Source organism: Harpegnathos saltator, unplaced genomic scaffold, assembly GCF_003227715.2.
Source record: "Harpegnathos saltator strain DR-91 unplaced genomic scaffold, Hsal_v8.6 scaffold1, whole genome shotgun sequence".
NCBI classification, from domain to species: Eukaryota; Metazoa; Arthropoda; class Insecta; order Hymenoptera; family Formicidae; genus Harpegnathos; species Harpegnathos saltator.
This window is the reverse complement of record NW_020229872.1, coordinates 1,467,292-1,487,661: the sequence shown is the minus strand read 5'-3', so window position 1 is coordinate 1,487,661 and position 20,370 is coordinate 1,467,292. Positions and strand designations below refer to the sequence as shown.

Sequence of the window (20,370 nt, the reverse complement as noted above, 5' to 3'; positions counted from 1 at the left end):
GAGTTACAGAATCGCACCACTGGTGCGACTTTACGTGGAAGTGACTTTGGGAACGCGAAAAACGCCAAAAGGACATATAAAGCGCAAAGAAAGCAGTCGCGTGACCCACATAAGCAATTACGAAATGCTGTATCTCCTACATGGGTGTATCTGCATTTGCACGGAGAAGATAACAAAGTTACGCAATGCAGAAGCGCACTCGATACGCTGTATCTACATAGAATTGCAGATATCTGATGTTAATAACAATTGCGTATGAATAATCGAGTACACTGTAAAATATGATGACACTCGATTCATTTATTTACTTATTATTTTATTTACATTCTGAAGCTTGTTGTGACATTCGTTTCTGCCTTGCTGAAATGTTCACATCCACATCCACATCCACATCGTTTTTTTCGTCTTTTTGCGTTACTCATTGTTTTTCTATATTTTCCTGCGTTCTTCAGCGTTTCTCTGCGTTTTGTTGCGCTTTTCTGCGTTTCTCTATATTCGCATCCACATCCACATCCACATAGTTTTTTTCGTTTTTCCCCAATGGAGAATTGAATTCTCTATTAGAAAGCTGTTCTCCTATTGGATGTCGGACGTCGTACGTCGGAGACCTCGGACGCAGTGTGAATCCTCCATAACAATATGCAAGATCATGCTTGTCAAGCGGCCAACACGGCCGCTTTCAGGTTCCTCTCTGTTGCCACTATGAAAGAAGGAGGGCGTACTAGGTGGCGACGGGACGCCGTGCGTTCGGGACTTGTATCTTATTTTCGTTCCGAAAAGAATTAACATGTGCAAAAAAATAAGAATTGAGATTGTTCATGGTTAATATCATGAAGATTATATACGATTAATATCATATAAATATATGATACAAGATGATATTTTGTACCCAAAATTATTTTCCCAAATTGAATACCGGCCTAAGATTCGTGTCAGTTGCTTTTCTAACTCGACACTCAACTACTGCTCATTGACATTAGATGGCGCCATATACTCGAAATCTAACAGTTTTACCATTTGTTTCTGTATCTTCATTGCTCGTCACACGTGGCAAGTGTGATCATAATCTCGCTGAATCTCGCATAATAAGGTATTAACGTTCCCGGTGAGAGGTTAGAGAGGTTAGTGCAAGATATCGAAAAATAATGATAATTTGCCCTTTTTAGCTGAACTAGATACGCTTTTTGCCGTTAGAGTGAAACAAGTACACATAAACTTGTGTTGGAGAGAAAAAGAGCAAAGTTTCATTGCAGCACTAGTTCAACTGAGAGGAACAAACGTGTAGCGTTAGGAATAAGGTTTTATCAAGCTCGTGGAGCAAATATTAAAAGAGACTAGTACAAGAATAACATTAAACAAATAAAAAAAAGTTAAGACTATGATAAGGTTAATAGTTATATAAAATAATTTTAAATAGATTTCAACACCTTTGTAGGTTGAGAAGACATTGTCTTTATCTCAAGGAACCTGAAACAAAATAATCTAAACTGCTGCCACATCAAGGATTGTACGTCTACGGATTAACGAGTTGACGACTTAGAAACTTATTGCACAATTCGGAGAAGATGGGTAAACTAGGGCCACGTTTAGCCAGTAGGAAGAAAGCAAAACGATGGGCGAAGGGTCAGAGTTCGAGCTCCAATCCAGGGATTATGAAACACCGCAAACAGGCCACGTGCATGTTCTTCAAGGATCTTCCGAGTGGTACGCCAGGTATCACAAAGGAAGATCTGCAAAAACATGATGCCATCCAAGATATCGAGCCACAGATAGCCAAGCTTGACATCGATGACGATCAAACAGAGAGCACAGTGCAGACTTTCGACACTTTTGCCAGTAACTACAGTAATTGCTCCAACATCTCCTTCAGCAGATTCCTCAGTCACTTTCAGTCCAGCTCAATGTTGCACAAGGAGATGTTGGCAGTGCTGTCAGCAGTCACAGAAGTCATCAAGCAGAACGGAGGTAAAGAGACTTCTACGGAGTATTTTGCTACACTGATGACTACTTTGGACACAATAGAGGATGATACCACTATGGCTGCGACAGTGTCTCTGCTAGGAATGGGTCTCAAGACTGTGCCAAAGAATGTACTGAATCTACAGTTCGGCGCCACCAGTCAGGCTCTGCTGCAGATTCTCACAAAGTATGTAGACACTGAGAACTTCCTCATCGTACGGCACTGCATAAGTTGCCTCTCAGTGTTGCTGAGAGCACAGGAGGCCGCTGTCTGGGCGGACTCATCAACGATGCAGGTATTGGGTGCGGTGCTCTCCTTCACCATTCACGCGAAACCGAAGGTGCGCAAATCTGCCCAGCATGGGATATGTGCAGTGCTAAAAGGTAGCGACATCATGAAGAGCGAGAAGCCTCCAACTCATCATCCGGCTGCGGCGTTTGTAGCAACGCATTGCATCACGCAGCTGAACGTAGCCTGCGAGCCCGGCGGCGTCACCACGGTCTTGCACACTCTCACGTTACTGAAGGACGTGCTACATCAGCTGCCGAAATCGCAAGTAAAGACTATCTGTGAATGTCTCCTGCGGATCATGACACTGAAGAACGTGCTGATCACGTCGTGCTGCCTGCAGACTCTGCACGGCCTCTTCATCTCGAGGCCGTCGGAAGCGACGTTACCTTCGCAGAGGAATGGGCAGATTATCACCGCCCTGTACGACTACCAGCCGCCAGCGAGCGACACGCAGCCGACATTGGCGTGGTTAGCGGTGATGCAGGAGGCCCACTGCAACTTGGCGCATACCTCGTTGAGCCTGTGCGCAGCTGTAGTGCCTCGCATGCTGGAGAAGTGCATCGAGCTTTGGCTGTCCGACAAAACGGACGTTATATCCAGCACGTCGCACACCATCAAGACGATTCTGCAGGAGTGCGTGGCGCCGCTCTGCGAGAACGAAGAACGGATCCGGGAATACGAGTCCACTCTGCACCAGATCATCTCGCAGATGCACAAGACACTGAGCTATCAATACCTCGAAGCCTGGTACCATGTTCTTCATCTTATAGCCTTGCTCTTCCAGATAACCGGCAGGTCGAAGCTGCAAGGACTCTTGAATATTATGCAGTCATTGGGAGAGCTGCGAGATTCTTACAACTTCACGCACAACAGCGACGTGGAGTACGCGATCGGGGCGGCGATCAGAATGATGGGCCCGGATGTGGTGTTGAAGGTGTTGCCTCTGCAGGTTGACAGCAGCACGATCAACTTAAAGCGGGGTTGGCTGATCCCATTACTGAAGGATTGTATCACGTGCGGCTCTATCTCTTTCTTCACCGACGTTCTCTTGCCGATTGTTCAGATATGCGAGCAGAAGGTGAAGAAGGAGCCGATCAACGGCAAGACGTACGAGTTCCTGGTGCCGCAGATTTGGTCGATCTTGCCGAGTATATGCAGCGATGCCAGCGACGTGAAGGACAACTTTAAGAACATCGCCCAAAAGCTGGGTAAGACCATCAACGAGCGGAAGGAACTCAGGCTACCTGTGTTGTCGGCTCTGAGGAAGCTGATCGTCAAGGCGACACTGAGTGAGAATGCAGCCGACACCGCCGAGCTCACGCGCTTCGCCAAGAATTACCTGCCAATACTCTTCAACCTATACACCACAAAACCATGCGGGACAGACGAGGAAGGTCAACGTCTCGCCGCTTTCGATACCATCAAGACTTACTTGACGATCGCGAGTAAGGAGCTAGCGAACGAGCTGTTTGACCGTGCATTCGCCAACCTCGACAAGCCGGACGCTGACAACTTCTTCAAGGAGAGCATCTACGACCTGATCAGAGTGCTGATCGGCTATACGGACATCGACAAGTTGACCAGGTACTACGAGATATGCATGCCGCTCCTCAAGGATGTTACCAAGCGGAAAGAACAGAAGAAGGCCTATCGTTTCCTGGAGGAGGTATGCGGAAGCGACAAGGAGGTGTGCCAGAATTTCCTTCAGGAGCACAGACATGAGATACGGAAGCTGCTGATATCCTCGGCGCCTAGCGTGAAAGACACGAGCAGGGCATCGCGACTCAAGTGCCTGATGTACTTCGTCAAGCAGCATCCGCAGCTGGAAAACAGTAACTTCCTGAGACTTATTTTCCCGGAAGCCGTGCTGAGCGTCAAGGACATCAATGAGAGATGCCGCAACTCGGCGTATCAGTTGCTCAACGTCATCTACGAGAAGTTCCTCGATAAACCGCAATACCTGATGAAGTACATGAGAATGCTGATATCCGATTTCTGCAGCTCAGAGCTGCACTACACCGCTGCTCTGTTGGCCTTAGCCTCCATCACTTATCATCACAGCGGTTCTTTGGATGCGACGGTGGTTGACTGGAACTTGCGGCAAATCTGTAAACTCATAACATGTTTACCGAGGGAACCTGTCGGATCCGCATTGTCATACGTGAAGGTGCACCTCAGCGTAATACCATTTTCGATCACGGCACCGGTATTGCCGACATTAGTCACCGCCTTGTCGGAGATGAAGGAAGACTTCAAGCGGCACTTCCGCCAGAAGATGCGTGACATCTTCACCAAACTGATGAGGAAGTACGGCTTTGGGACGATCTCGAGCATGGTGCCGGCCACGGATGTGATCCTGCACAAGAGGTTGAAGAACATGAACAAGATCGAGGAAGCGAAGCGGAAGAACCGGGAGATGAAGAGGACGAAGCAACTGGAGAACGACAACGATACCGAATTCAACGCGAAGAGGCGGCCCAAGAGCTTCGACGAGATACTGGCCGACAGCGACGAGGAGTTTGAGGCTACCGAGAGCGAAGAACCGAAGAAATATAAGAAAAGAACATCGAGAAAGGAGGCGTGGATCCAGGAGAACGAGGAGAACATAGTCGACCTCATCGATCCTGCGGCCGCGAGAAATATTACAAGTTGGTAGACAAGTCGGCAAGAAACTATTTTTCGCGATAGATCTTGCTCTTGCAATTAATTCATTTCAGAGAGACATAGGAAGGAGACAGAAGACACAGAAAGCAGATGAAGCCTCGGTTTAATTGATCGAGTTTAATTAATAGCTACCTCCAGTTCAGCCCTCGATCAATTAAACTGAGGTTTAATGAATTAACTCTCCGCCTAGAGACTAAAGTAGATAAAGAGTGAGAGGGAATATTAATCAATTAATTAATTTCAATTATTCGTTGGTAGCAGTTAATTTCGTGCTGACAATTTTCTTCTCGTTAACACTCGATTTTACACGTTTTAGCTACTCAACCAGGATTGCCCAATCTGAAGGTTCCGGTCAAAACAGAGAAGGATCACGGCTTCAAGACTGCACCAGATGGTCGCCTTATCATCACAGAGGATAATGAGAAGGACGATGATGTGAAAGACAAGAGAAAGAAGAAGACTCCTTTCCCACAATGCGATTCGGAAGATGATTATGGTAAAAAAGATGATTTTCTTCTATTACAGCATTGTATCGTAATAACAATGTGAATTTCATATAACGCGCGTTGCGCATTTCCAGATGACAAGGATGATATATCGGTGATAACTACGGAAACCACCAGCAGAAAACGCAAGCATAAAGATATGGATTCGGATATGATTAGCATGAAGAGTCAATCGACGTCGAGATACAAAGGTAATGTTGTTATTTCCAATTTCCAAATATCCCATCTCGATTTCCATAACAATACGTATTTAGTTATGCCATCTTTACATTCGAACTTTTATCTTTGATCAGCCGGTGGATCGGGTATTCATCGGCCGTTGAAGACGAAGAAAGTAGAAAGTGTAGCTGGCTCGGAATATCGTGCAACAAAGGCCGGAGGAGATATCAAGAAGAAGGGCAAACCAGATCCTTACGCATATCTACCTTTGACGAGAGCCGTATTGAATAGAAGGTTAGTACTTTTCTTTTATATTAATTTATTACATCTATGTGGTATATTAATACATTAATACATTAATACGCTATTAATTTTGTGTTAATGTTCTGTCAATGTAACAAGTGAAACGTTAATTTTACAGAAAGAAGAAGAAGAATGCAGGCAAATTCCAAAGTATCGTTTCTGGAGCGAGGAAGGGTGCGCGCATAGGAATGAAAAATAAACGAAAAAAGGATTAGAAATCAGAAAATAGGTCTAGAAATTATTAATTTAATCAACTGTTAATAATATTATATAAGATGTATTATAAACTTACAATATTGTACGCTGTATTATAAATTTATTATAAGATTTAGCAGCGACGAAAATTATAACGTTTGATTTCATATGAACTGAGACTTTGTTTGTATCTATTGATATATTTTTGTAAACCTTCTCTGTAAAATGTACACAACGCAGATCTTTATATGACGATTTCATATCCCTTTGTTGAACACATTGTTTTGTGTTCTGTATATATTTATATTACATTAATATATGGTAACATATTGCTACTAAATCCATATGTATTTCAAGCTGACTCACAAAATTTTATGTATCATATTAAAAGTTTATGTATCATATTACTTGAACAAAATAACTTCAAGGGTGTTTTTCAAGTACAAAAGAACACAGAAAAATTATCAATTAAAGGAACAGTTTTGATGATGTTTAACTCCTGGAAAGAAAATATTTTGCTGTTTACAAAATTTTACAGCTTCATGTACCAAGTTGTCTTTTCTTGTACATATATAAGTAAGATTTATTTCATAAGTACTTTATTTAAGAAATTTTGTTTAGGTTAAATGCTCCAGCAACTCACCTTTTTTCACCACTGTCTTTTTTTGGTAACATACTTTCTAACTCGCCTGACTCATTCATCTCTTTCACAATGTCCAATCCACCAATAAGATCTCCATTTATGTACAACTGTGGATATGTTGGCCAATTACTAAACTTTTTAAGTCCCTCCCTAACTTCATTGTCTTGTAATATATCAAATGTTTTATAATCGGCTTTGTAGTCATCCAGGATAGAGACGATTGTTCTGGAAAAACCACATCGTGGTTGCTCAGGATTCCCCTTCATAAATAGCATACAGGATGCTTGATTGATTAGTTTCTTCAGTCGATCTTCCAAAGATTCTTTCGGCTTAGCTAAATAGTCCAACAACACATCCTTGTTATTTAAATGATGCTTGATTTTTTCATTTAACTTGATGGTATTGACGCCATCTACTCTGTCCAATATGTGGCTGTTTCTCAATAGAAGAACAGTAGGTACTACTGTTATCCCAGACTTTTGAGACACGGTAGGTACATTCTCAGCCTCAATCTTGGCAAACTTCACATCCATGTATTCCTCTAACTTGCCCATTTCTTCAAACACATCGTTTATCTGAGAACACTGTGCTGCCCATGGTGTATAAAAGTGAACGACGGTAAGCTCTTTGGACCTTGTATAGCAAAGATATACTTATGAAAGATCAGAAAGTTCACTTACTACGCTTGCGATAATTGATACATTTTTTATTGGTTGGAAAAATATGCTAATCATCGACCATAATTAAATAAGAATATACAATACATTATATTTCTCTAAAAGACCAATCGCATTTGAAAAGTATAATTTCATTTCGACTATTCTACGAGAGTAAATACAAAATCACTTAACTTCTATCAGGAAAAATAACAAAAATGCTACACCGTTCTCCGGCGTGAGATAAAATTGTAAGGATGAAATTTGTCACTTTCGATTACTCACTTGACGAAATCGTCGAATACTTGCTCCGTATCCAGTTCGATGACAGTCATCGCGTCACCTCTCTCTTTGGTTCGTATTTATCGATAGTGATATTCACAAAACTGGAGATCACTCAACTACCGTCAATAGCGAACGCGTCTACGCGACTTACGGCACCGCGCTCATGGCTGCAGAAATTTTTTAGGTGCAATAGCGCCACATACTCGAGTGCAATTCCATCAGTGACGGGAAGTGAGGGTAGAAAACCCTGGTCACTTCTCCATGTGCATGCGTGAATATTTTACAGCTTCTAACGACAAAGTTCGACACGAATTCATATTTTGATGTAACATAGGATGCTTGTCTGAGGTCCTGGTAAAATTGTTACATTTTAAATTGTATTGATAATATGTAATATTTTTTTTTGAAACTTTTCTTTTATTGCAGAAAATCCTAGCAATACCATATTTTATAGTGAAGTATGTACGTAACTGAGGACTGAATGGAATTCAATCCTTTGCGCTTGCGCGAATTTGCCCCTTCATCGGCCATTACCGGTCCCAATGGTCTCGGGGAAGTTCTGAAAAAATGTACCGCGAAATGATTGAAAAAAATGATGCCTTCGCAATCAAAGGAAGCATTTGCCGCTGTATTTGCTGTTATTCAGGATGTTCGGAGAAAGGTATTCATTGCATCTGCGAGATCCGCTTTAATTATGTAGCCATGCAGATCTCGTATGTTTTAAGTTGATTCGTTCGAATTTCAAGTGTTTTGTATAGGTTAACGTATAGATACGATACGTTATATAAATATGCAGTCAGTAAATCTCATAATCTCTCTGATTTTTATTAGGTCGAAAAAAAATATAATAAAACCTGAGAAACGGATTTAATTTTACGATATTTTCTTAATTCTCTATGACCGAACTTCTCTTTGGATTCTTAAAGAGAAATGAGATGACAGGAAAATGGCAAACATTCTTTATATGACGTAAGTTAGCGGACAAACTTCAATTTTTAAGTATTTTATTACCTTTAAGCAATACATCCATCCTGTGTGATCTGAGTAATATATCAATAATTGTTAGAAACAAAACATCTGATGACAATATTGTTGCCTCGACGTTACAACGACACACAGTGGTGATAAAATGATTGATGATGATAAAAAGATTAATCTTAGCAAACATCAAGATGTATTCTGTATTGCAGATGTATATGTATATATATATGTGTGTGTGTATAGTATATATGTATATGCGTAGGCAGATCATGTAATGTTAAATTACATACTCTAACAGGGAATTAAACGCGTTAGTATTATTTTCTCGCTCCATTTCATATCGTTTACTGTGTGTCAAAGATAAGGATCAGGCAATTACATTCCGATTACATTCTGATACGGATTCTTCTCAGGTGATGCATGAGGGGAGCTTCGTGTCCATTCGAGACGGGCCTGGCGAGTAACGTAACAGGTGCACGGAGAAGTGACCAATCGCACGAATGGCCGTCGGCTCTCCCGAGGGTGGTGGCCGACGTGAGTGTGAGCGTCGGAGGAAGGGGGAGGAATGCCTGTCACAGACAGCCGGGCCGCAAAAAGCAGATACAGATGCCGTCGAGCGGCGAACGTGCACGTGCGACGCTTTTTTTTCGTGACAGCGGGCGCGGGTGCAATGTCCAAGGAGCTGTCACGGAGGAGCTTAGCCCTCAACGACATCTCCGTCTGGGACACGGAAGAGGTGCTGAAGCTGCTGCAGAAGGTGAGTGCGATATAAAGTCGCTGCCACGACGACAACAACGACGATGACGATGACGATGACGACGACGACGACGACGACGACGATAATAGTGCCTCGATGATTGCGTTCGTCGCGTTTTACGACGCACCTCGGCCAGTTTTTACACGCCGGATGATGCGACGGATAGACAAGGAGCAAAGAGAGAAAAATAAGAGACGTGAGAGGCCATGAGAGTGCAACAGGGTGTATACAGACGCGACTTTGTGGTGGTGGCCACCAACTGTCAGCTGTCTGCGTCGGCTATCAGACTGATAGGCTCGAGTCTCTCTCAGCTGTGTCTTTTCTCTTTCTTTCGCAGACGTTCATTCGCCTTTGGCACGCGATTGATACGTCTCTCGAGTTGGAGTCGCCTACAGATGTGTACATGCTATCAGGAACGCAACGTGACGCACATCGCGGCGAATCGCGGGGAATGCCCATGGGTCAGGGAACACCTAAGCGGCGCGGCACCATGCGAACGCACGCACATGCGTGCGTAGCGCGAAATCTTTCTCTTTTCTCTCGCCGTTTCGATCGAGCCGCGCCGCATTGATACCAAAAATCTTTAATTCGCATTTATCCCTCTTATTATTTATTTAGTGGGACGGATGACCGATTACGCCGGAATATGGATGTGCAGTTTGAAGATAGCAGTCAAGCGATATCGGGGCAATTTTCAGAAAATTTTCGAACAAGCTGAAACGGCAAGAATCAGCGTTTTTCAATGCAGCGAACATTGGCGAGGAAAATCAGGAGAATCAGCTCCGCTCCAAATTTTCGCATAAGAACATTCCGCCGCATCAGCCGGCGTTAGGGGCACTTTTTTCGAGAACTCGGCCGGCGAAAGGGACGTTGCGTTTCTTCGTGCGTATCCTAGTTTCGTGGTCGGTCGGGTCTGTGTGTAACTTTCTCGAATTCCCGAGTAATTAAATCGCCACATACCTCGCATCATTGCATCGGTTATTTATTCGCCGCGATTACGTTTCTCATTAGATTTTCATCGCGAAGAATATATCGTAATTGTTAATCAGTGCAGACAATTGAAAGATTTTTTCCAGTTTCCAAGACCGACACTACACGATTACGTTGAAAAGTTGAAAAGATCGATATTTCGACTCGTCATGTTTCGTTGGGATAAAGTGAGAAAGTTGAATTAAATTCTTGTAAATCTTAATGTTTTGTTTATGACGATGTTCGACAAAGATAATTTAATTATTTATTCGACGATAACCGTCGAGATATAAATCACAGTGTACAATATAACGTAATTTTACTTAAACATACAACACCGACGATATTTTATCGTCGGATGTATTGTGTATTTTTGATAATACAAATTTCCCAACGTAAGGCGATAAGACGTAAAAAAACCCGGTTCTGTATCAACCACAGTGCTATCCTGTCGCTTCCTTTCTTCTTTTTTATTCATCCGTCGGAGCGGATAAAATAAAATTCGGAACGCGTATTCATGTGCTCATGTGCGTTATCAGTTTCTCGAATATCCTGCCGACTGTATTTCCTCATCTTTCCAGAACGGACTGGAGGAATGCTGCAAGGCGATTACGAAGCGGCAGATCGACGGCGATGAGTTGCTAGTGAGTGAATTATTGCTACGAAAACGAGAGGGCAGAGGCACCCGCGCAATTTCCCGGTTTTGTCTCATTTGTCGACTCACAACGTCTCTCGCACGGGTGTTCCTGTCGATGACCCCTTAGCCGTCCTGAATATACAAGGCGTGTGAAAAGTGGGGCGTCTCTGTAGCATAATGTTGAGCTTCGCGTTGTTTACTGTTTGTCGTTTAATCGGTCAATTGAAATTTCTATGATAAAATTTCCGACGAACGACGAATATAGTTTCCATCTTATAACTTAGAGACGTGTAGCATTCTCTCGTATCACATTTAAATTATATGTCAAGCATGTTTTTATATATATATATATTTTTTTTTTCCATCTGTTATCTGTCGACTTTTTAATATCTTAATTCATTGAGATGTTAATTAAACTAATCCGACTACGAGAGGTGGATAATTTATTAATTATAATAAAGGAGAGATACACACTTATCTATCCATTTCTATTGATAACGCGTGACCGTGCTTCTTTCCGGCCACGATAGCGTTCCGAGGCGACCGGCCGACGCGTGCGCTCTTAAGCGGCCGCTTCAATTAATTGTAATTATTGCAGCACTTGACGGATGGAAAGCTGGCTCTCTGGAAGAATGACCTCACGCGTCCACTGATAGGGTGAGAGAGCGAACCAAATCCAGCTTTATTTCTGTCCCCATCACAACTCCGCATTCTCGTCCATCTCTTCGTGGAATCGCGTCTTGTACTTCTCATAGTGTTCTAACGGTATTCGGTTATTCCGTATGCGAGCGACGTACGCGCGTTGTATTCGCGTGCCGTCCACGCAAATTTACTCACGCAAAACGCGGAGACAATTTCGAATTGTTTAAGAAAAAACCTCCACGCAACGTATGATATCTCGACGTCGCCTCGTTTTATTTTATTGAAATTTTGCGAATAAGAATTAACAGTTCGTTCGATCGAATTTATCCCGAGGTTCACCTGTGAATTTTTCGAGAATTATCCGTTGACGAAAGAATGTGCTGACGCGTGCGCGACGAGAAACCGCGGAAATGTGTCGCGTCGCTGATATTTCAGTCGGGCGAACTTCAGTGTTTTATAAAGACGCTGAGGCGAGCCGTGTCGCGGGACACGTTTCGCGCGATTGAACAATTTGATGACCGCAAGTCGTGCATAAATGCATAATTCTCTCGCGTGGGTCGCATTCGACCGTTCCTTTACCGTACACTCGCGTAACCATCTAACGTCGTGCACCGTTGTGTGCGTGCGCGTGATGCTGCTCGATAACATTCATCTTGTTTTGAAAAACATCAGCGACGCATTTAATTGACGATCGACGATCATTACGAAACGCTGAACGTACAGACACTACTTGTACACTGGAAATTAATCGGTTGCAGGAAGTTATGGGCTTTCGTTCAACAGTTGAACAAGACGCCGGAGAAGTATCTGCTGGACAAGAACGCGGAGCAGCAGGATGATCACTCGAACGACAGTGATTCCTGGGGCACCGACTTCGAGGACGAGATACCCGAGGAGCACTCGCAGGTCGAGGACACGCAACGGACGGAAGTCGTGAAGCCGAGTCTGATGAAGAGCAGGCAGGTGTTTCAGCAGAACAACAACGTCCGAATGCCAGCGCGAATGCCGCAGCTGAAGAAGACAGTGCAGCCGGAGGAAGAGGAGACTTACGCCAACTTCGACTCCTGTCAGGATGAGGAAGAGAGCATGTACCAAAATTTCCAGGAGACAAAACCGTCGCTTACGAAAAACATATCGAGACTACACAACCAGATTTCCACCGCGATGGAGAACGCGACGGAGGAGTCGAAGCGCAGGAGCAACCTGCTGGCGCAAAAGCCGGTGGTCGGCCCGAAGCCGGAAGCGTTGTCAACGAGGAAGATCATGATGATCACCGATAAGGAGTTTCCACCCAAGTCTTTTCTACACAATCGGCCGAAGATAAATCAGTGCGTTCCTAAAGAGATACAAAGTTAGTTCGCAGAGTCAGCGCGTTACGCTCTTTTCTACGTCGTTATCCTTTCAGTACGAAATTCGAATAAATCAGAGAGAGCTTCGTTCGTTGCGTGTCAAAGTTCTGCTTCGAAATCGGAGTCACTCGTATGAGGTGCCATATAGATGTAATTCTTTACTCGAAACGTCTACATATTAATGTTTGTCTTTGAACATTTTTGCAGATGTTTCGAGTTTTATAACATCCGCCGTTTTCAACTAACAACGTCGCTTCTTTTACTTTGATCTCTTCGTACCGAGAGGATTCAATTGCGAATGGCGACGTCAAAATGTATGTAACGAAATCTGACCTCCTTCCTCAGAAAGAATGGTCGTGCCGCCTCCTCCGGAGCCTAAGAGGAGCAAGGACTATTCGTCCGTGGAGGTGAAGAAACCGGAGAAGGAATTACCAAAACCGCCGGCCACCATACGAAACTTCGACCTCGTGGCGAACTTGCCGGCGCGAACGGAGGAGAGCGAGGACGAGTACGAGACGTTCGAGGAGAACATCATCGAACAACCGCAGAGGAAAGAGATCACGAGGGTCGACAGCAAGCTGTCGTTGCACAGTGGTCGTCAGGGGTCGGTCGAAAGCGTTTACAAGCCGCCCAGCGCCGCGAGCTACGAAGAGGAGGAGGAAGAGTACGAGATTTACGAGTGCATTACGGAAATGGTGAGTTCTCTCTCTCTCTCTCTCTCTCTCTCCTCTCTCTCTCTCTCTTCTTCATCGTCGACATTTGCTTCGAATGCGTGAGATTCGTACAGTTACTTCTGCTTATTAATAACTCGCTGTTGTCATTACCGCGTCGTCAGCCGGAGGATAATGGTTATCTGAGCCCCATTCAGAGGATAAACAATGCGCAAGCACCACCTCCGTTACCCGCCAAACCGTCGCTCACTCCACCACCCACTCCACTTAATCAGAGGCTCAGATCGGAGAAACTCAAAGGTAAGCGCATTCTTCGCATTCCATCGTAATAACGTCGATTGCCATGGCGCCACACACGGTTGACCAGTTTGTTAATTTATTTTTATATATTAAGCAGTAACCGGCGCTGTAATACCGTCGCGTCTCATTAATTTATGTATAAAACGTGACCAACTATATAATAAACAAATTAACTATACAGCTATATAAGCATTAATAATAAAATGGCCAATAGGCAGTGACTAAAACGAGCTAGCAAATTTTGCATCGTGAATTGCATTTATCTACCGCATTTTTGATGATTTGATAAACTTGAATTGGACATTGATGTAATCAATGGAAAGCGTCGATGTGATAAGATTGATATCAAGCGACAACAATCCTGTTTTTTATGCCAAGGAATGTAGAAGCGTTACGTGATCATACACAAGATATCGCAAGAAGAACGACTTCACGGATATTAGAGCATTTGCTTTTAGTCTCAGTCTGATAGATTCTCAGAGGATCAGGAAGGATAACCCCTCATTAGAGTGCTCTTTTTAATGAATAATGACCGATTAAATCCGAAAGCTAATGTTTCGTGAAATTGGAACCTTACTGGCCAATACCGTCGCTCTGATCATCGATTCGGTCGGATGAGATGCTATTGGACACGAGCTATTTGCGCGCAAATGGGTGCGCGATTAGACCCGTTACGTCAGCGAACGGTGGGCGAAAACAGCGGGAACGTCGCCGCAGCGAGACATACGGCTGAATGAAATAAAAAGAAAAAAGTGCAGGATGCAGTAGAGTCGAGTGGGACTTCTCACGAACATGTGCTTGACAAATGCTGCGTATCACTGCGGTTTCCTATGCAACCTGATGTCGTTGCGATAATGCCACCAGTTGCGCGTCGGCCACCGTCATCGACAATTCGAGGATCCGAGTGAAACTACCCCACGTACGCTTTGTCGTCGTCCAACAATTCGAAATCGCGAATTTGATATTGTTCTTCTAACGAAGTATACACAGAAAAGTATACACTGCATTCAAGTAAACGTTACGCGTCTCAAGTATCTCATAAGTTTATACATCCGCAAATCTATCACAAATATCAGATTTACTTAAAATATGTTTTAAATTCTAGTGAGTTTAACACTTCAGTCAAGAATGTTAAATTAAAACAAAAACTCGATTTGCTCTCTCTCTCTTTCTCTCTTTCTCTCTCTCTCTCTCTATATATATATATATATATATATATATATACACACGTATATATACTAGGTGCGCAACTAAGTTTCCGGGTTTCACACATGGATGGCGCTAACGACACATGTAGTCGACATACATGTCTGAAGTTGTTTTTTTATAGCTTGGACATCTGTTAACAATAACCAGTCGTAATACCAACACATATCGCAACACAAAAATATTTTTTCTAACAACAAAGATGTCGAGTTTTGTGCCAAATAAACAGCATTTGCGGGAAGCTTTGCTTTTCTGCTTTAACTTGAAAAAAAGTGCAGCTGAAGCACGTCGTTTGCTTGAGAAGGCTTACGGCGAACATGTACCATCGAAAACTACCTGTGAAGATTGGTTTAAACGCTTCAGAAGTGGCGATTTCGACACTGAGGACAAGGAGCGCTCCGGAAGACCAAAAACAATTGAGGACGCCGATCTGCAAGCGTTATTGAATGAAGATGATACGCAAACACAAGATCAACTTGCGGAGGTATTAAACATGACTCGCCAAGGTCCAAACGTTTCTCCAATTTCCAAACGTTTACATGCCATGGGAAAAATTCAAAAGGAAGGAAAATGGGTCCCGCATGAGTTGACTGAGAGACAGATGGAAAATCGAAAAGTCACTTTCGAAATTTTGCTTTTGCGGCATGAAAGAAAGAGTTTCCTGCATCGAATTGTTACTGGTGGTGACAAGTGGATATATTTCGAGAATCCCAAACGCAAAAAATCGTGGTTTTCACCTGGCGAAGCATCAACATCGACGGCACGGCCAAATCGCTTCGGAAGACAATGTTCTACGTTTGGTGGGACCAGGAAGGAATCATGTACTATGAGCTGCTAAAACCGGGCGAAACTGTCAATGGGCATCGCTACCGACAACAACTGATCAATTTGAACCATGCATTGCTCGAAAAACGGCCAGAATGGCAATATTTGGCCAATTTCGAAGAAGTGCAAAATTGGTTGGATGAATGGTTTCGGTCCAAAGACGCGTCGTGTTATCATCGGGGTATTCATGTATTGCCAGAGAGATGGCAAAAATGTGTAGCTAGCGAGGGACGATACTTTGAATAAACCATTTTTTGTATTTCTCTTGAAATTTTCCATATTTCATTGATCAAAAAAACCCGGAAACTTAGTTGCGCACCTAGTATATAGAATATAAATTTTACAATATTTTTGACAAGAGAGGAAACCCTTCTTGGCTGTATAATAATGAACTTGTCTAAAATTTTCGATGAATATTTCAAGACTATCATTAAAAAATATTTTTTGTTGAAGATAATCATTATGTGAAAAAAGGAAAGTAAATCACTTTTCTCAGCTAAAATGATATTTTTCTCTGTGTATACCAATGACGTTGTCGCGATTATTCGAGGTCTACTGAATGTCTTGTCGAAGTTATAGCAATTTCTGAAACATGCAAAGGATCTCCAGAGACGGGCGAGGTCGTGTACGATCTTCGAAACTCTGGGCAGGCAACGACAGCGCTAAACGGATGACGATTTTCTTCATCACCAAATCCGTGCGTGATTAGTGTAACCCGCAAAATTCCGACCGATCAGAAAGAAGAAGAGAGAAAGAGAGTGAAGCAGACAGGAAACCGCAAGCACAAACGACCAAAACGAAACATTGCTTTATAGCGAATACTGCTTTTAATTGGGCACTTTGTGCTGAAGAACGATCCAGAAAAAACACGACGCGCGAGAACGCACGTGACTACGATAGACGATACAAAACAGGACTAGGAGACGGTGATCCTAGGATCTGAAAGAGTGAAATCCACTTGCGATGGAGTGTTCCTGTTTTTATCTGCGACTGAGCAAACAGCTTTTAGACGGTCTGGTCACGCGCCTGGCTGATGAAGTCGCCGATATGATAGTGAAGATCAAAAGAAGTCTGTCCACGTGTTGCCATTCGCAACCTCCTGAACCGCCAGGTATACAAAACGATTAAACGCGCCTCGACGACGCACACCTTCACCACCGTCTCTCCTTCTCTTCCTTCTCCTTCTCTTTCATCTATGTCGGACGATCGCAGAGCAATCGCACGTGTGAGTGCAACAAACACGCGTCTGTTCGCTCTCGACTTGTCCGAGGTCATCGACATCCTGTGCGCGACTCCGGCGGACAAGAATAGATTTCGGAAGCTCGGACATTCGGAATATTCATCGTTTTCACGTGCGTCGATCGCCTCGTCCTGAGGAGGTCATAAACACACATTGGCCTCACCGATGATTCCTCCTTCTTTTTCTTCAGGACATATCAAGTTTATCGGCATTCCCCTCGGAGTTCCTGAATTGTTATCTCTCGGAGCGCGGACCGCTTACGTTCAGGTCATCCGGTTTACCAGGGATATTTTTGAGGACACTTTCGACGAACTCGTCTATGTCCCATGCCGAGGGACCAACGGATCGATATCTTAGTTTTCACGATATTTTAAGGCGATCCACTCCGATGTTGAATGTCAGTCTACCCAGAGTATTCGCGACGTTCGTGTCGGCCACTGAACGACAATTATCGCGTGACTTAAGTTTTATTAATGTATTAATCATAGAGCGGGCGATAAGACAATCGATGACGAAACAGCCGAGCGTGTAGTTCTGATAAACGTGCCTGTTTGCAATTCGGGAAGGAAGTCGCGGTAGACATTTCGCGATAATGGCAACTATAATCGGCGATTCAAAGCGAAACGTATCGCTGAATACGGCGGCGCGTCGGCAAGCGAGCCTCTCGGAGTGTTTGACGCAGGCTGCCCTTACGCAGGCTCGACTCAATTTGGCAAGTTAGTAGTGCAATCAATCGATTTACATTCTAACGAATCTTTCAGCTGTACTCTACGACTTAGAATCGTATATTTCAAACCGTGTGCTTCTCTGGATGATTAATTAAGGATGATTAATAAGGATGAATTAATTAATACCTTCAGGTTTGTCATCTGTTGTTGAATACTAGCAGCTCAACTTTGTGTATGCTTCTTGCGTCCTTGTTGTGTTACCTTACACTTGCAAGATATAAGATTTATTTTCGTTTGGTTGTAGAAATTGATTTGTATTATATTATATATTATGCGTCAAGTGGACTGTTCGACTTGACTGTTAAATGGAACACACAGTGATTATTAATTTTTTTTATTCATTTTTTAACAAATTTCCATCATTTTTTCACATGTCGAATTTAATTTTTTCATGTATTTACAGAACGATCACCGGAGAAGAAATCAGCCACATTACCTCATTCTGGTAGTAATGTTTCGTTGTCAAATGACAGAGCTACGCGACCGCTACCACCTCCGCCGGAAAGACACTCTTACGTGGACAAACCCTGGTTTCACAACGTTACGAGAGAGCAGGCAAATGCTCTCATTAAAGAACGTACGTATCGGACAATTTTGTTTAAATATGAGTTGTATAAAATTGAATTGTACGAGTTGATGATATTGAAACATTGCTGAGAAATTCATGCAAAAATTTCTCGGTCTGTCGATAAAATTTAGCCACAACATGTGAAGTCAAGTAAATTTCAAATAATGTCAGTATAATACGATTGTTTGAAATATGTGAACGTATATTTTCAGAAGGTACTTACAACAACCCGCAGGATGGATATTTCCTTCTAAGACCGTCCATTACGAACTTGGGTAATCCTTTAGCCTTGGTCCTATGGTACAAGGACAGAGTTTACAATGTTCCGGTTAGAAAGAGAAGCGACAATAGGTATAGATATTGCTTATCAAAACCACACTTTATCGAAACATTTTCAGTCCGTATATATTTCTACAGCGATGAGTACTGGACTGTAATTTAACTTCACGTATTATTTTCCACTACGGAAAAAAGAAATATCGTTAATCTAGACCAAATGATTGGACAGGTGTTGAAGACCAACACTTTGTATGCGATCGATAAGATAAAAATTATAGAGTCCAAAGTTTGAACAAAAATTAGAAGGATCAAAAGTTTGAATAATTTACTGCATATGATGATTTATTTTTTTCGTTATTTTACATTGCTACTAACAAAATTTGCATAGTAGAATATTTACTATTACATTTGTTTGATTTAGATACGCTTTGGGCTCTGCAAAGATGAACGAGCAGTCTTTCTCGACCGTCGAGGAGATCGTGGCGTTTTATATGAGAGAAGAACTGGTACTGCATACCGGCGGCATGCAGACAGGAAGCACGAAATTGACTGACACTCCACCAAAGTGATTTTAGTTCGCTATGTAGGCTACAAGTATCTGTGCAGGAAGGATCTTTATCGACAATCCCGTTGCGTATAAGAATCACACGCGACACATAAACACTGCCGAGCAAATATTCTCATTGAATATCCGATGACGACGTATCGAATCTTTCCAATCAGTTGCATGAAACGAACAAATATTTAAGCAGTGCCTTTGTAATTCGAAAAATCGAGGAATGATAATATCTTAAAGACGGATCTAGTTCGTTCTATTTGCCTATAATTCGGTTCGATAATTATGAGTGCCTTCGATAATATCTATATAAGCTCGACTATTGAGCAACGGATCTCTCTTCTCTCTTTCTTTTTCGCGACACACACACACACACACATATATATTATATATATGTCGCGTAATATTTTAATATATACATCAATATATCTTATACTAACATGATACATATTTATATTTATGGCTCACTTATAAGGGAATAATTTTATACGACATATTTGAGTATTTTACTCAGAGTTGACGTAAATATTTGTCGTATTTGTTATCTCAGCAGTATTTTTTATATTTTCACGCGCGTTGAAAGTGATGTATTTAGCTTAGTTAATCTGCGATATCAAAGCGACTGTAATCGATCGCTCGCGTGCACGTGGGCTACACCTGCCCTTTCTCAGAACGTTGATTTTGGGAGATTAATGTGATGACATGTATCAAGACTTTATTAAATCTTTCGTAGGATATATTTCGTGCGGTCTTCGTTACGCGCATTCGTGAGTGAAGTGCGCAATATTACATCGCTCCTATCGTGTCTCAAAGTCCGTTAACGTTTTCCTTCGGTGCCTCCTCTCCTACCCGATGTTCATCGATTTTGCATACGATTCAACTTTGTAAACGTGAGTCATATAGTAGCGTTTATACACACGCACACATCTGACAGTTATCTCACTTCGCCAACAAGAGCTCGTGCGCGATAAAGATAACTCCGACTAACCAATGAATTGAT

At 42.7% G+C, this 20,370-nt stretch overlaps 3 protein-coding genes across 5 annotated transcripts; 2 read left to right on the top strand and 1 right to left on the bottom strand.

Annotated features, from left to right (window-relative positions):
- The first annotated feature begins 1,051 nt into the window (after positions 1-1,051).
- On the top strand, positions 1,052-6,251 carry LOC105184809 (RRP12-like protein). 2 transcript variants are annotated; one of them, XM_011143851.3, is made up of 7 exons: positions 1,074-1,090; positions 1,167-1,298; positions 1,436-4,899; positions 5,232-5,411; positions 5,496-5,612; positions 5,715-5,874; positions 6,002-6,251. In XM_011143851.3, the coding sequence occupies exons 3-7, from the start codon at positions 1,566-1,568 to the stop codon at positions 6,096-6,098; spliced, it is 3,888 nt and encodes a 1,295-aa protein (XP_011142153.1). In that variant the 5' UTR covers positions 1,074-1,090; positions 1,167-1,298; positions 1,436-1,565; the 3' UTR covers positions 6,099-6,251. The 2 variants fall into 2 exon arrangements, with proteins under 2 accessions (XP_011142152.1, XP_011142153.1); XM_011143850.3 differs by lacking the exon at positions 1,167-1,298 and having other exon boundaries at positions 1,052-1,121.
- A 158-nt stretch (positions 6,252-6,409) lies between these two features.
- Positions 6,410-7,848, bottom strand: Grx3 (Glutaredoxin 3). The gene is made up of 3 exons (XM_011143849.3): positions 7,663-7,848; positions 6,722-7,354; positions 6,410-6,577 (listed from the first exon to the last, which is right to left on the bottom strand). Exons 1-3 carry the CDS (start codon positions 7,710-7,712, stop codon positions 6,571-6,573), a joined length of 690 nt encoding a protein of 229 aa, XP_011142151.1. The 5' UTR covers positions 7,713-7,848; the 3' UTR covers positions 6,410-6,570.
- Positions 7,849-8,560: 712 nt separating this feature from the next.
- Positions 8,561-20,109, top strand: LOC105184807 (lymphocyte cytosolic protein 2). 2 transcript variants are annotated; one of them, XM_011143848.3, is made up of 10 exons: positions 8,561-8,631; positions 9,057-9,400; positions 10,951-11,013; positions 11,605-11,663; positions 12,407-12,999; positions 13,343-13,692; positions 13,833-13,968; positions 18,371-18,544; positions 18,751-18,886; positions 19,236-20,109. In XM_011143848.3, the coding sequence occupies exons 2-10, from the start codon at positions 9,209-9,211 to the stop codon at positions 19,381-19,383; spliced, it is 1,851 nt and encodes a 616-aa protein (XP_011142150.2). In that variant the 5' UTR covers positions 8,561-8,631; positions 9,057-9,208; the 3' UTR covers positions 19,384-20,109. The 2 variants fall into 2 exon arrangements, with proteins under 2 accessions (XP_011142150.2, XP_011142149.2); XM_011143847.3 differs by having other exon boundaries at positions 8,566-8,631; positions 18,748-18,886.
- Positions 20,110-20,370: the final 261 nt, after the last annotated feature.

What these genes read in the sequence shown, in the direction of transcription:
- Grx3 (XM_011143849.3), bottom strand. Translation starts at nt 7,712, where the DNA reads ATGACTGTCATCGAACTGGATACGGAGCAAGTATTCGACGATTTCGTC. An exon ending in GTATTCGACGATTTCGTCAA is followed by an intron (nt 7,355 to 7,662) that starts GTGAGTAATCGA and finishes TTGCTATACAAG; the next exon opens with GTCCAAAGAGCTTACCGTCG.
- LOC105184809 (XM_011143850.3), top strand. Translation starts at nt 1,566, where the DNA reads ATGGGTAAACTAGGGCCACGTTTAGCCAGTAGGAAGAAAGCAAAACGA. An exon ending in GGCCGCGAGAAATATTACAA is followed by an intron (nt 4,900 to 5,231) that starts GTTGGTAGACAA and finishes TACACGTTTTAG; the next exon opens with CTACTCAACCAGGATTGCCC. An exon ending in ATCGACGTCGAGATACAAAG is followed by an intron (nt 5,613 to 5,714) that starts GTAATGTTGTTA and finishes ATCTTTGATCAG; the next exon opens with CCGGTGGATCGGGTATTCAT.
- LOC105184807 (XM_011143847.3), top strand. Translation starts at nt 9,209, where the DNA reads ATGCCTGTCACAGACAGCCGGGCCGCAAAAAGCAGATACAGATGCCGT. An exon ending in CGTTCCTAAAGAGATACAAA is followed by an intron (nt 13,000 to 13,342) that starts GTTAGTTCGCAG and finishes CTCCTTCCTCAG; the next exon opens with AAAGAATGGTCGTGCCGCCT. An exon ending in ACGAGTGCATTACGGAAATG is followed by an intron (nt 13,693 to 13,832) that starts GTGAGTTCTCTC and finishes CCGCGTCGTCAG; the next exon opens with CCGGAGGATAATGGTTATCT.